General features: G+C 41.1%; 2 protein-coding genes across 2 annotated transcripts; both read right to left on the bottom strand.

The window, feature by feature from the left end:
• Positions 1-1947: 1947 nt before the first annotated feature.
• LOC119771379 (free fatty acid receptor 3-like) lies at positions 1948-2899 on the bottom strand. Its single transcript, XM_038267258.1, has one exon. The coding sequence runs from the start codon at positions 2887-2889 to the stop codon at positions 1948-1950; it is 942 nt and encodes a 313-aa protein (XP_038123186.1). The 5' UTR covers positions 2890-2899.
• Positions 2900-13325: 10426 nt separating this feature from the next.
• Positions 13326-15310, bottom strand: LOC119771392 (free fatty acid receptor 3). The gene has a single exon (XM_038267283.1). The coding sequence runs from the start codon at positions 14820-14822 to the stop codon at positions 13773-13775; it is 1050 nt and encodes a 349-aa protein (XP_038123211.1). The 5' UTR covers positions 14823-15310; the 3' UTR covers positions 13326-13772.
• Positions 15311-15639: the final 329 nt, after the last annotated feature.

Below are 15639 nucleotides of genomic sequence, written 5' to 3'. Positions count from 1 at the left end.
AAACATCGAGTGGTCGCATAGTCAATCGACCAGAGAGATTCAGACACTAGTAGAAGTTATACTGAGCTAAATGTTATGGGTTAAAACTTAAATGTTAAAACTAAAAGTAACCAGGGGATTGGTTAGTTTTATCGCCCCATGGTATTTGTTTTTTTGTAATTTTGGACTCATTTCTGTTTACCAGAGTTGTTTCTTTACCCTAAAGATACTGAAGGGACTCAGTAGTCTTGAAAAGGGGGGGTAGTGTAAGGCTGTTATTCTGTTTTCGGTTTGATTTCTCCGAGCCTAGTGTTAAGTCAGTAAATGCAACACGGTCGTCTAGTTAACCTTATCATCGCGAGAGCTTTCGTTGTTATGATTCTGGTTGTAAGGCTCACTGTACGGACACTGCTAAAACGCTGTCTGTGCCAGAGCTAGAGGCCAAACAACGCAGTGTATAAACCATCAGCTGTGTCTGTAACTCACCTGTTGCTGGAGAAAGTAAAGTTCAGTTCAAGAAGATTCCTTGTCGTGTGCTTCATCAGAACATCCACGCCACCGGAAGGTAAAGCACGACAATATCAAAAAAGTACTCCAGGGTGTTGTTCAGCATGGGGGTGAGTAGAAAATGAAGACTAATCATGTTTTGGGTGTACTATTCCTTTAATGCTGATACTAGCACCTATATTTTATTGTTTATAAGCCTAAATATAATTGTTAACTAGGCTTATTAACTTTTTAACTTTTTTACCTTGAGGTATCCAACTTAATTTCCAGTAGGTAATCTATCATTCAATGCTCATCTAATTGGTCAAATGCCAAAATAAGCTGACAGCCATGTAGCAGGATCTTTGCTGAATGTCTGGATATAGATCTTGTGCATCTAGACCTCACTGAGGGATGGGGGGGGACTCCATTTGTAAGGGGTATGCATGTGATCAGAAACACTAACTTGCCCTATAAAGGGTTAAAGACCACATCCATGATCTGAAGGCCTGACTGAGAAGGAAGAGGAGGGTACAGCTGCTGGACGGACCAGTTTCCAGCCGGTTGAAGATTACCTTTGACCTTTGGAGGGCTTAAAAGTATTAGACTCAATGACAGCTGGAAGTGATGGTGGAGTTGGATCCTCAGAGGACGGAAGGAACGATGGGAAACATGATGAAGATGTTTCTGGTTCTGGGGTTGATTGTGAAAAAGTGAGCGGCTGTGGATCTCCAGAGAAGTTTCCTGATCCGGACAGGTTCCGCTCAGGTAGGAGAGTGTTTAGTTTGGCGTTTCCTCCTAAAACTGCTTCTGAAGAAGTTCTGGAAACACATCTGGTCAAACATCCGTCTGTGATTCTAAGAGGAACAGAGTCCCCCTTTCAAATTAAAGCAAAGGGTTTTATGAGCGGATTTGGCCAATTAAAAAGCTGAGGAGGTCGTATCAGCTGGCAGGTGGTGTAAACACAGATTACGCCGCGGTGTGTTCAGGCCCCGGCTGTAAACGGCGACTCTCTCTGCTCTCAGAGGACTTCAAACACTGCATGATGGTCGGATTACGGCCGTTTCCTGCCGGTAACAAGCAGCTGGTGTGAGAGCAAACATGCCGTCCATCTGGTGATTAAATAAGGCAGAGCATGAAGACTTTTTAGAAGACGGAGAAGTCGAGTCATGAAGACATTGGATACCAGCTAGGAGAACGGATTTCTCCAGATACATTAAAACTTTATTTATGGTAGTTATTGTTGTGGCAGCGTTGAGCAATGGTTTGGGATCCCAGAACAGAACTTTAAAGCCACAGTTTCAAGTTTTGATTTGCTACCTAGAAACGCAGCAACTAAGCTCCAGATTTGGGAAATCAGCTGCTTTTCACAGAGGTTTACTGGTTTAAGAACAGTGTGCAGAACTTCTTTCATCCTCATCATGAACGGCATTAAGTCAAGTTCATAAATATGTCGCTCATGTCGGGTTCTTTTGTCCTTCACTATTCTGCAGATGATGCTGCGGAGGGCGCGGGCCTCCTTCTACACCCCAGGATGTGCATCTTAGCCGTGATCCTCATGAAGCAGCGGTTTAACATGCCCCTGACCGCCGTGGACGACATGTAGAAGATAAATGGATCCAGGCAGGCGTTGAGGGTGCTGGAGAGCAGCGCCAGATTCCTCCACTCCTGGCTCTCGTGTTGGATGAATCCCACCACATGGGAGGCATTGTAAGGCCCGAAGCAGACAGCGAAGACTATCAGCGTCCCCAGCGCCAGGCCGATGCACCTCAGCCTCCGCCGCCGGCTGATGTTGGGTAGGCGAGACAGAATGAGGATGAAGTTGACGTAGCAGAAGCAGCTGATGATGAAGGGGATGCAAAAGAGGAGGAGGAAAAGCTCCAGGCGAACGGGCAGAAGAATTTTGAGCTCAGCCTCTGAGAAGTTGCGGTAGCAGGTGGTTGGAGGTGGGACGGGCCCGCTGGCGTTGCTGCTGTAGCTCCACTGGGAGTACGGCAGGATGTAGACGATGCTGAGGTTGCAGGAGGTCACCACCCAGAAGATCAAGCAGGCCCACACGGCGTAGCGAGGCCGGCGGCACACAGAGTACCTGAGGGGGAAGGCCACGCCCAGGTAGCGCTCCACGCTCACAGCTGTGAGCAGCAGCGTGCTGTTATAGATGGTGACATAGAAGATGAACCCAGTCAGCGGGCAAAGAGGGTAGGGCATCAGCCACGCCATGTTGTCGTACGCCTCCTTCATTTTAAAGGGCAGGAAGGTCAGGAAAATGAGGTCTGAGATAGTGAGGTTGAGGAGGAGGACATCAATGGGCGCCGCCTTGCGACACACCTTCTTGCAGAGGGTGATGAAGGACAGGATGTTGGTGGGGACCCCCATCAGGAAGGTGAGGATGTACAGCGAAAACAGCAGGCGACTGTAAAACATGGCCGCTGCTCAGATCCTCACGCACTTTCAGAGAAGCTGCATGAAAGAAAACAAACAAAATCAGGATCTGATGATGAGGCCAGAAAAATTCTTCATCTGCTGCGTGTCTGAGTTAATAAAGATACGGCTTAAAAAATGACAGAATCATCAAGAAGTTCACTCTTTATTACATGCTTTATTTGCACAACATCTCCTGCTACAGCGCTGGTCTGATGGACAGGTTTATAGCATTATTTAGCAACAGGGCTTGGCTAACTGCATGTAGCGAGGCTAAAGCTTTATTCTGCTTTCCCCGACATCTTGATGTGGGTCTGATCGTAGCCAGGCTAGCTTCTCTCAAACTTTACGCAGATGCATGATTTCTTTTTTCTGCAGGTCTTAGTACCAACCCAAACAACCAAAGAAGCTAATACCAACGTTTAACAAATGATATTAGCAGAATACACGTAGATTCAGTGCTGATGGATTTAAATTATATAAATAATTATAGAGGCCTCTTTCTTTTATCCACATTAGTAATACATGCTGGAGGTCACGTACGAATCTCAGCAAAAACAAGATTCTTAATTGCTGATTTGCACGTACTCAGGTTATAAGCTAAGATTTTAGCTAGGGATGCACGATATAATCAGCCCCCTATCGGTATCGGCCTTAAAACTGAATATCGGACATCGGCCACCCCACCGATATTTAACCCGATATTTGATCAGCTTCTGAGTTTCTAAAGTCTAAAAAAAAAAATATATACTACTTCTTCTTCTTCCTCAAAAACTTCTTTTTTACAGACTTAAAAACTTCTAAAGACGAGGGAAAAAATATTGATCCATTAAAATATCCCAATATCTTCATATGCTGATATATTGCCATTTAAAAACACCATATCAGTCTCTTTTACTAATGAAATATTGCTATATGTCATCGTTATGCTACGAAATCCCCCGAAAATTCACGAAATGTTGCCATATTTTTATATGTTGATATATTGACGCGGTATCGATCTATTTTACTAACAAAATCTCACAAGAATTTGCAAAATATCACGAGAGTTTGTGACAGAACGATGAAATTTCACGAGATTTTGAAAGTAAAATAGATCGATACCGCGTTTTTAAAAATCTATTTGATATCAGCATATGAAAATATATTTGAGTATATTATTTTTCAAAGTGTCAGAAATGTATAACAAAACTGCTATTTTCAATGACTACTTATTTTTGTCCAGCTTTAACATCGGTATCGATATCGGTTATCGGCTATGAGATGTCTGATGATGCAGGGCTGAACTTATGAAGTGTTTAAGACAGCTGTAGGAAGCTGCCTGTCACAACTCCAGTCCGGCGCGCCGATGACGTCATACACACGTCGTTACCTTTTATAAAGATTCAGCCCTACAGATCTACAGATGTTTCATATATCAGTTTCTTTATTCATCACTTCATTCTTTGTCAAGTTTGATAAACATGATGTATTAATCGATCAATGGTTGAAATGTAAAAGATCAAACATTTCCAGACCACATTTTTTCCCAGCCTCCCCGCTGCAGGAAACAACTTGGACCAGGTTTTAATTGCATACTCTGCATTAACAACGCGAAAAGAAGGAGTGTATTTACCCTTTAGTTCAGGGGTCACCAACCTTTTTAAGGCTGAGGGCCACTTCAAGGGTACCGAGACTTAGGAAGGGCGACCATTACTGACCCATGAGCTGCAAGGGTTAGCGTTAGCCTAAACTTTGTTCGTTATCAACATATTTTTATTGTTTCTGTTAATTCCTAAGTTTATTTAGACATTGTCATTTTGAAATCTCTATAAATGATTAAAAAGAAGAGCAACAAAATAAAATAAAATTTCAAACTAAGCCCACTGGTGGGTTGTTCTTTATTTAGAAGACTCGGTGAGGGCACCGCGTTGGTGATAAATAAGATTATTTGCAAATGGAATGGGTGTTTTTACTCTTGAAATAAGATAATTAGATAACATGCAGTTGTCTTGTTCTACTGGCAAACTGTCTCTGTTATCTCCTCAGTTCAAGAACAAATGCACTTATTTGAAGGAAAAAATGACTTATCTAGATTTGGATTTTTTTTGTAAACTTAACGTTTACTTGTAAACTATATGGAATACAACTGTTATAGGATGCAAAGAAAGTTGCTAAAAGTAATTACATCAGAAAAACTCAAATTAAGACTGTCTAGAACATCAAATAAATTAAAAAGAAGTCTGCAGTATTTAAAAACAATACATTTCCTTAAAGTAGAGATTCTACGTACCCTTTAAATGGTGCACTAGATGTACCTCCGTATAAACTTAAAGTGAAACTATGACATTCAGACCAGTATCATCATAATAATCCAGATGTTTAGTGAAGTGAGATTTTCTCTTCCCTACGGTAAGTACTGGTTATTCGCTCAACAATAAGATACAGAAGTAGAGAGTTATGTTTGAAATGTTTTTGTACAAAATGTTACTTGGATTTTACCTAAACTCTAATATCCTAAAGGTGAAAGCAACTTTTATTTCCCTCAATACATGAGCAAGTTATCTTTTTTGTTGAGAAAACTAACAAATAATTCTTGGAAAGAGAACAAAAGAATGAGATCCGGTTGAAAAAGAGAAGAACCGATTCTATTAAGAGACGTAAAAGGTTAGTTATGCTTTAGATTATGTCAGATGATTCTACGTGAAGCATATAATGAAAACTGTTAAGATTAATATAAAAACAATATAGAAATGCAGATGAAAAAAGGTTAAAACGCCAAGACTTCTATCTCAAATAAAGTATGTTAATACTTACTTAAATCTTTGTGTTTCGAAATACTTTTTTTCTGTCCGTCTCTCTCCCTCTTTGATCCAGGGAGACGGGAAACAGTCATTCCAGTCTGATTCAACAACATCCACGCACCGCCATACACACTCACTCACTCAAGTCCACAGGAAGAGACCCTTTTTATTTTTTTTCTCCTTGCATAACTTGACAGGGACAATTAAAGTCAGAGTGGACACACAAATCTTGATAACATTCTGCAACTTCTGGTAAGGAAAAGATGTTCATGTATTGCGGGAAGGAGTTGCTTTCGTTAATAGAAGCATCATTTGGCAGAGTAGGACTAACAAAACTGAAATGTGTGTCTGCAGCTTAATCCTAACGCTTATGAATATCCAATACTTATAAACGTTACATCCTTTAATAGGTTAAATTCCTAGCTATCGTATGGAGCCAGATAATATCTGGCAATAGGATAAGCATTATAAGTAATAGTTAAAATTTATCTTTGAGGGTTTGCAGCAGCAGGGATTTGTTTGATTTAAATATCAGACTGTAGACCAGGCATCCCTAAAGTCGGTCCCAGAGGGCCGCTGTCCTGCAGGTTTTAGAGGTTTCTCTGCTCCAGCCAGAGATGGCAAAAGTACTCACTTTCCGTACTTCAGTAAAAGTACAGATACTTGTGTTAAAAAATACTCTGGTAAAAGTGGAAGTACTGATTAAACTTCTTTACTCAAGTAAAAGTAACAAAGTACAGGCTTGTAAATTTACTTAAAGTATAAAAGTAAAAGTAGAAACCACTTTTTTCATGCCGTTGCCTACATTTTAAATGGATGTCTGCCAATAGGACTAGGTCTCCGTTGTGTTCATTTTCAATCATCTCGTCGTCCATGCTACTATGCTAACGCCACCGCCACCAAGCTGCAATGATTTGCCGCCAATGAATACCGCCGAATCTATCGATTCATCTTGTAGTGGTGCGTCAAATGCAACGTAGATTCCCATCCAATTAGATTGAATTTGGTATTGATGACGTGAAAAATAATAACGGTAACTCCATTGAAATGATTCAAAACTAAAGTAACGAGACAATTTTTTTAAATGTAAGGAGTAGAAAGTACAGATATTTGTGTAAAAATGTAAGGAGTAGAAGTAAAAAGTCGCCATAAAAATAAGTATTAAAGTAAAGTAAAAATATCAGAAAAATCTACTTGAGTACAGTAACGGAGTATTTGTACTTCGTTACTTCCCATCTCTGGCTCCAGCACAGCTGATTTACATTAATAGTTGATTAACAGGCTTTTGCTGAACTGCAATCATCAGCATCAGCTGTGCTAAAGCAGAGAAACCTCTAAAACCTGCAGGACAGCGGCCCTCCAGGACCGACTTTAGGGATGCCTGCTGACCAATAAGATGAAAAGTTCATGATTTCTGTCTCCGATACGTAATGCAGATTGTCAAACATGTACATTTCTAACAGTAGATTAGTGAATAAAACAACAAATTTTATAACTGGCAAAGCACCTTAAAGTCGTAGGGAAGCGGCCGTTCCAACTGTTGCATTCTGCAATTCTCCCGAGTGGTGCCCGACTTTACACGAGTGAATAAAGTGAATGTGATTGGTCGATTATCAAGGGGGCGGGATTGTTGTGGCGGAAGGTTCGCAAGCAAGTTTGATTGTGGCCGGTTTCTCTGAAGCATCTTGCTAACCAGTTAGCAACTTAGTGCTAGCAGGTTCCCAATGGGAAATTCCATTGGGACCAAGTAGCACTAAATTGGTGCCTTAGAAACGACGCTGTCAAGGAACGCTATGGACAGAGGAAACATGCAAGAGGAGGAGAGTTTAGTGTCGGAGGTCGTGGATGAGTCTCCTCCGTCATCCATTTTTTATTTAGAGGAGGAAAGCGGGGACCAAGATGTTGTGGAAGAGGACGCCAGGGCGGCAGAAGCTTGGTTTGGTGTAGAAGGCTTCCAGCCGTACATGTTTGAGCCCTTGCCTCGCAACGCTGCCAGTTCTGTTAGCTCTACGCCTGCCGAAGACACAGACGTCCATCCCCGTGAACACTGGGACGCAACTCAATGGGAAAGGAAAGGATTCCGATTTCAACCGTTGCGTATATTAGCTGCGACACATGAATCAAGATGCTATGACCGAAAGCATTTGATTGACAGATGACCGTTGATATATGATTGGCTGAATTTAGGTGTTCAGGCTGACGTAGAACTAACTGGCCTGCAGAAGATAATGGAAAAAAAACACAGATTTTAAGACAGGATTTTTTTTGGGGACAGTATCGTCTGATAAAGAGAACATTTATATACATGTTTAAGCCAGATTTCAGCTTTCATAAACCTCCAATGCAGCGATAGAGTTGATTCCTTCCTGCTATCATCGCAGCCCCAACCCCTTTACAGGGGAGCAGAAGACCTTGCCTGTTCAGCAAGGCCAACAATTCACTTTAATGACCCCCTTTCAGAGACATAGACAGGTATTGGGTATTAGAGGATAACAAACATACAAAAGAGCCCCCATTCCTAAGGGGTGGAGCCCTTTCGTCAGGTTCTATTTGCATGTTTTCTAAACTAAAACCAGGCTTTGTTGGGCTGCTGGATAAAACCTGGAACTCAACACTATTTCCGACATTTTGAATTGAAAAAGCTTCCTGGATGGAACAGAAACGTCTTCAAACGTGGAAACAAAGTCCAGTCGATTTTTAAAAAACATTTTTGGAATTATTATGACCTGGATGACTGAGAATCCTCACCAGCATTTAGGTTGAGGATCCTTTGCTAATGTTTGCTAACTACAGCTAGGAAAAAACAACAATACTGTTTAAAAGGCAGGATGTCCTGAAAAGTAGCCAATCACAGGCCGTTTACATTCTCGACTTTGTTCCACGCCTCAAAGTGACAAAAATGAAAGGATCCAGATGTGAGTAGTAGTTTATATTGGGGACCTCAGATGCCTCTGAATCCAGACCTGGTTCTGATTGATACTGTAATCCATGCAAAAGGAACTCCAACCCAGAAGAGATCAGTGTGTCCATGTGCATTTGTTTTATTCTACTTAACCTTTATTTAACCAAATTAGTGGGTAAGAAGAAATTATTATATACGATATCGAGCTGACTGACAGGGACACAGACGAGGACAAATCAGACATTTCAACTGTAGATAATATGTGTTTTGATTTGTAATGGAGCCGATGAAGGCTACAGCCTCAAACATGTTGGTCTGACACTAAAGTTGGTTCCAAGAACTTTCAGTTTTCACTTCATCACATCTTTGACCCGGTCATGCATTTTGAAAGGAGGTGAAGTTCTGCCAGAAACCTTTGGATCTCCTTTTAAACAAACTTTTTTGGGTTTTTTTGTGATTAGTACCAGTGATTAAAACAAACCCAGCTGTTCATGTCATGGTGCGATTTGTAAGCATGGAGAGTCTCTTCCTACCTTCCACTCTGAGACCAACTTTCTACAGAAATAATAGAATAAAATAGAATAGTAAATCCCTTTATTGTCCCACAATGGGGAAATTGTGGTGAAAAGTTACAAACCTGATTGAATATTTCAGCTAATTTGTTCTAATTCCCATAAACATTGCTATACTTGTTTAATAAATCAAAACCTACTGAGCAGCACCTGAGAAAAATCAAAGATATAGATTGACTAGATGTTAGTACATCCAGCAGGACACCAGCATTCAGACATAAGTTCATAAAACAAATGCAGAAAAGAAATGAGTTTATCCACAGCAGGCGTTTACCTCGATCAAGGCTGAAATCCCAAACCGTCCATCCTGCATCCGCCGTCTTCAGTTTCAGGAATCAGACTGTTTGATTGTAACTCAAGACGGTGCTTAATATGCTTCAACTGCGGAAATTTAATAAACTGTTCTCCAAACATGGTCTCCCGGCAACCGATGGGAGAACCTGTGTGACGCAGTTTACCGTAGGATATGTGGGAGAATCACTGAAAGATGGAGAGGAGACGACTTCAAACACCGTCTGTATGCAGAGCCCAGAAATATCCGACATACTTTTGTTTATCTTTAGATAAATATGAAAAATAAAACACAAAGATTTTTCAAACACTTGTTTAATTCCTGCAGTAAATACATGATGGGATCCAAACTCTGCAAATGTGGATCCAGTTTGGGTCAAAAATTTCAAATCGATAAACGATATTAATTCTTCCTTAATTTACTGATTTTCTTTGTTTTATCATCACTGCTCTGATTTTATAGTTTAATTACTTCATAAATGTTTAAATCTCTTTGAAAGAAATAGAGCAAAGTAAAAAAAAAAGAAGTAAAATATAGACTATTTGAAATTAAAGTAATATGAGATAAATAAAAAAATAAAAAAAAAACATATTGGCCTATAGGAAATATGCTAAAGTGAAATATTATATTAGAGATCCTATTAACTACGGTAAGAAAATGTCAAATATGCAAAGTAAAGATTAAAATCCAATAATCAAGATTAGATCATTAGTATTAGTAACATAAAGCTAAGGTAGTAAACTCAGCTAATTTAAAACGCTAAAATAAACTTAATGAGGTTAATCCAGAAGCTCAAAAATGAAGTACAACAAATTAAAAAAACATTAGCAAGTCTATTTAAAAAAACTAAATCAAAACAATAAGCAAAATTGAACAAACTGATGTAATGTAAAAGGAAAACGAAAGTTAGGCTAAGCTAAATAAAGCTAATATAAGCTAAGGTTACCAAAACAGCGCTTATGCTAAAATTAAACCAAAATCAAATACATTCAGGTAAAATTAAGTAAAAAAGAGGGATTTAGAATGTGATGAAGTATGTTTAAAAAATGCTAAAATAAAAATCTAAGCTGTACTAAACTGCAACAATTAAAGACGAGAAAAACTAAGAGAAAGTCAGCTAAACCAAGGTAGGGTCAAATAATCCAAGCTTAGATATGCTAAGCTACACTATAAGCTAAATTTAATTTAGGCTGCACTACTAAACTAAAAAAAAAAAAAAACTGGATAAACTTAGCTTAGAAAAACTAAGAAAAAGAGAAATAAGTTCAGAAAAAGCTAATCTACAACACTGAGCTTAGCTAAAGTCGGGCATTCAGTGTACGATTTTTCGATTTGTTTCACGCAGCCACAGCTACCACTGTATGACAAATCCGCAGGATTTAAAAGTTCCCAGCTTACGATGTTTGTTCTCACACTGTGCGACCCGACGCTTTAATGCGATCTGTCTGCTCACACTGTACGTCTAAAAACCAGGTGGGACTCAGCTTCGCAGTGAGATGGCGCTACTCGGACTCGTCTATCTGGAAGCCAAACGAGTAGAGAGGAACATGAAGCTCACTAGAGTGAAACGCGCTGCCTTGGAAATTTGGGCAATTTTGTGCTGAAAGCCCTAAAAAGAAAAGGAGACAACGTATTTGGACAAAGACATGGCTGAGCTAACGTGGCTACTACGGTCTGACAGTTTGACAGAAAGAACTCCATTTCACTCATTGCCCCCCCCGCCATGCTGCTGGGTTTTCCTCTGAGAGGAAGATGCACGAGACTTCTGAGCCTGTGGGTGCGGGCCAAGGGCTCCTGCAATTGCAAGTACGGTATTTCCCCTACAGACCACCAGGGCGGCCGAGAAAACCTTTGTTCGACCTGAAATTACTCCTTTAATCATCCAAAACGTTATGGAACACATTAATAACTGAATGATGTTACATAGTATGCCTTTAAGTTTTTTTTTTTTTTTTTTCAGTTTTATTGGTTTAATTTCTATTTTGTTGTGTTTTTTTGGATGTATTTGAGTTCTTAGATATTTCTTTGTTGCCCTCTTGTATTGGTCCCGTTTTCCCTAGATCCTTCTAGAATCCTCTGTTCACACCTGCTCCCAATCAGCTCATTAGTCCTCTCTTTGTTCAGTCAGTCATAAATACTCTCCCTGTGCAGCTCCTCAGTGCTGGCTCCTCATGATTGTTTTCCCTGATGTCTCCATGGTTCTGGTTTGTTTAACATTTTTAAGTTGGATTTTTGGATTTCTACCTGTAAACATTCAATTAAAACTGCAAGAACTCACCTCTGCCTCCCTGCCTCTGCATTTGGGTCCTCAACCAAACCCTGACAATTTGGTACAATGTTTCTAGTAACTATATGACTAACCAAAAAAAGCAAATTAATGCTAAGTTAAGACAGTGTAGAGTAACAAGTATACATTTATTAAGGTAAAAAAGCAGACAAAACATCAGCGAGTCATTTGATTTTAATCTGTTTATTTTTTAAATAAATCAGCTGTAAAAACAAATCATCTGGAGATTTCAACAGAAATTAGGAAGTTCAAGTAAAAAAACATTTCTTCCCTTCTGTTAGACATTGGGAGTCCAACAAGAGTCCAAACATGGAAAGGGTTTCATTTTGTTTAATTATTGACGAACATTTATTTGTTTCATTCTTTTTAAAAAGAAATATGCTGTAAACTCTTTAGAGTTTGTCAGAAAAAAATCACAGATAAATGACAACTTCAGTCAGGGTGGGATAAACCATTAGGTAAGTCTAGACAGAAAGGTCCAAACAGACAGCAGCAAACCATTTGAAAACAAACCATGCAAAGAGCAGTGTTGCCAACTTAGCGCTTTAGTCGCTATATTTAGCCACTTTTCAGACCCCTCTAGCACTTTGATTTCTAAAAAGCTCCTAGCGCCAAATCTAGAGACTTTTTGCTGCTACTGGAGACTTTGGAGACATCTAAAAGCAGCGAACTCTGCTCTCCAGAGCGAGTAGATTGGTAACCCCGCCTCCTGCTCTCCTCTATCTTGTCTGCTGTCATGATTCATGCAGCTATTATTTCATCCAAATGAAAAATGGAGAACAGATAAGCAGATCATGGCTTGTCTACAGTGAAAAGAAGGACTGGGTTATTTACTTTGGCCTTTTTGGAAACACAGGAAGGAGCAATCAGCTAAGTGAGCTTAGTGCTTGGAAAAAATCTTTCATTCCTTTAGAGACAGCATGAAAAGTCAGCTGAGTACAAAACATAGAGAGGAAAACAAGAAGAAAAGGGACAAGAAGAGAGGGACACAACCTAGAACAGATAATGGATGTCTATTCTATTAACATTTCTCTATCTGTAGAATGGGTCTGTTCTATGTGTTGTCTTCTCCATTCAGAGGGCCCCCTGCCTGTCTTTGCCTAGGACCCCAAATGTTCTAAATCTGCCCCTGAGTTCATTTACAGCATAATTAAGATGCTCCCTTGGTGGGCGGCAGATTTCCTGGGTTGGCCCCTCCTTGGCGTCTTTGCTCTTGGGGTCCCTTTGGGCGTCTGGGGCTTTGGGCCCCCCGGTGCTCGCCTCGGTGTTCTGGCGGGGCGCGTCTTTGGCTCTCCACGACCACTATTGAGCATTTTCCCTTTGGATAAACTTTACATGTACAAGTGCACTCTCACAAACAACTACAGCTGCTTGGTTCCAGGTACTTAGAGATTCACTTCCATAGAGTAGGCCCACATTCTTATCTTCAGCTACCGCCGTATACATGTCAAATTAAATAATACTACTTTAGTGATAGTATCAAGGTGCCATTTTATTGTATCTCTTATACTATATCTGTTGGTTTTGCTGTTCTTTTTCCATCTCTTTGCAGGTGATGAAGCAGACTGAAGATGTTTTATCATCATCTCCCTTTTATCTCCTCTTTCTTTCATATTTTCTCATTTTTCCTGTTTTTCCTTTCCTGTTCTACTTACATTGCAGTGTCTATATAATCCGTAAAACTCCCTGCATAATTATAATAAAGCAATTTATATGCATAAACGAAGGGGAACTCTATGGTGATAGCCGTACTGATCCACTTGTGAAAGCAAAATCTGTTGGGCTCTTTTTGGCATCAAGACAATTATTCTTATTGCCACATTTCCAGACAGGACATTGTTAAAAAAAATTAAAATAATAATAATAATTAAGATTCTTAGAAAAAGGTTCCTGCTGGAGAAATGTTAAATTTTATACAGTTTTAGAGATACTCGGTTTCCTGGGGATGAATGAACTGTTTGGTTTCTCTCAGTACAACATCTTCTACTGTCTCTCTTCAACCAAATCATTTGGGTAAAAGTTAAAAGCCACCATGTAGATCTGAGGTGGTTCAGACCTGAATATGAAAGATGGTCGGCTTCTTTTGTTCTCCATTACATCCTTGGCTTTCCTTTTTCTCCTCACCCTCTGTCTGCATCTTCTTAGACATTGTAGGTCGTGCCTTGATATTTGTAAACCCACTTATAGGCTTTCCTTGATGTCGAGACCCATCGCTCCACCTGAAGTCACTCTGCTGACCGCACATTCTTCCCAGGATGCCCCTGGACACGACCGGGGAGAGCATCAGCATCACCACTGGCTCAAGGAAAACATTGCAGGAGCTGGTCAGCATCGCTATTGTCCTCCATTCAACACTTTTATGCTGAACAAACCCTACGATGTGCGAGGCATTGTAGGGAGCATAACAGATCACAAACACAGCCAGCGTGGACAGCGCCACCGCCAGGACTCTCCTCTTCCCCAAACAAGGCAAATTTGAGCGCCAAACCAGAAGGACGCATCGCAGCGTGCAAAAGGAAGTCACAATTAGAGGGAATATAAACAAGACAACAGCCATCTCCAAGCGAAGAGGAAGCAGGACCTTCAGCTGTGTCGCGTTGAAATGGTCGTAACAGGCGGAGACGTCATTCTCCACTACAACAAAATAAGCGTCGCCTTCAGCAACCAGGCCAATCCCAAGGTGTGCCATCACCAACAACCACAAGGAGGCGCAAATGTAGCATGACAGTCGTGCCCGGCGGTATCTCTTGTAGACGATGGGGAAGGCGATGCTGAGGTAGCGCCCGACTGTGACAGCGGTGATGAAGAGGCAGCTGACGTAGATCGAGAGGTAGAGGAAGAAGCTGTAAATTGGGCACATGGGTGGCGGCAGCATCCAGTCCTTTAGCAGTGTCTCTAATATCTTTACGGGCAGCCAGACCATGAACGCCAGGTTGGCCACACAGAGGTTAAGGGCATAGACGACGTTGGGCGTGGCGCCATGTTTGCGAGCCTTGCGGATATAGACGAAGAAGACGAGCAGGTTGGCAGGAAGGCCCAGGAGGAAGGTGAAGATGTAAACAGATAGAGCAACACAGTCTGTGACCGTAAGATCCACCATTTTAGACAAGTCTGCTGAGGCACAAAGATTTCCCGAGGTTTACCATGACCGATCAAACGGGGACTTCTAAAGCCAGCAACCCACCTGGGCGTCCATCCTGGTGTCTTCTCCGCTTAGGTTTGGCAAATTCAGCTGGTCAGAGATGAACACCAGGCTAAGCTCCTTCTCCATGATGCAAACACAACTCTGATGAAGAAGTAAAAGCTCCCCAACCGGTGACAACAGCAACAAAGGAGGCGGTGACTGCAGAGTGGGTGCGTTGGGGGCGAGGTTCACACGACATGATGACAGATAAAGAGACGCCACCGTTCAGGCAGAAGTATGGCGCATTTATCCAACACCAGCCTGCCTTAATCACCCTCTCAGCAAAGGCCAACAGACAGGTAGCATCTGGGCCCTTAAGTGAAATGATTCAGAATAATCTGAGCGGTTGGAAAGCGCATGCTGTGGGAGTGTTTTGGAAGGCCTGGCAGTAAAACAGTAAATGCACCCTTAGTGATAGTCGACCAGAGAAGGTTGGGCTCTAAGACGGGGAGACCTGTTTGTGCATAAAGTTGCTTCTAACAGTTTTATGACGGAGATAGTTTCTCTGACGGAGGCAGGGGGATGTGTCACATTGGAGGCTTTTTGGAGAGAAAATGGAGCAGAAAATCACAGTGGCCTTTTATTAGAGGAAAACTGAGATACCAAGAAACGGTCTTCCACGAAGGTAATCACCACAGGAGGTGTTTGTGTGGAAAACATGGATTTCTGACAAATGAATGTTCAGCAGGTTTTGCAACTTTGCGCTCGGCACGATTTCTTTTTCGATCGGTAA

The sequence above is a fragment of the Cyprinodon tularosa genome, unplaced genomic scaffold (genome assembly GCF_016077235.1).
Source record: "Cyprinodon tularosa strain WSP-4 unplaced genomic scaffold, ASM1607723v1 ctg668, whole genome shotgun sequence".
In the NCBI taxonomy this organism is placed as follows: domain Eukaryota; kingdom Metazoa; phylum Chordata; class Actinopteri; order Cyprinodontiformes; family Cyprinodontidae; genus Cyprinodon; species Cyprinodon tularosa.
Note: the sequence above shows the minus strand (reverse complement) of the source record. Positions and strands in the feature narration are given on the sequence as shown.

Coding starts and splice junctions, on each gene's coding strand:
- LOC119771379 (XM_038267258.1), bottom strand. CDS start 2,889: ATGTTTTACAGTCGCCTGCTGTTTTCGCTGTACATCCTCACCTTCCTG.
- LOC119771392 (XM_038267283.1), bottom strand. CDS start 14,822: ATGGTGGATCTTACGGTCACAGACTGTGTTGCTCTATCTGTTTACATC.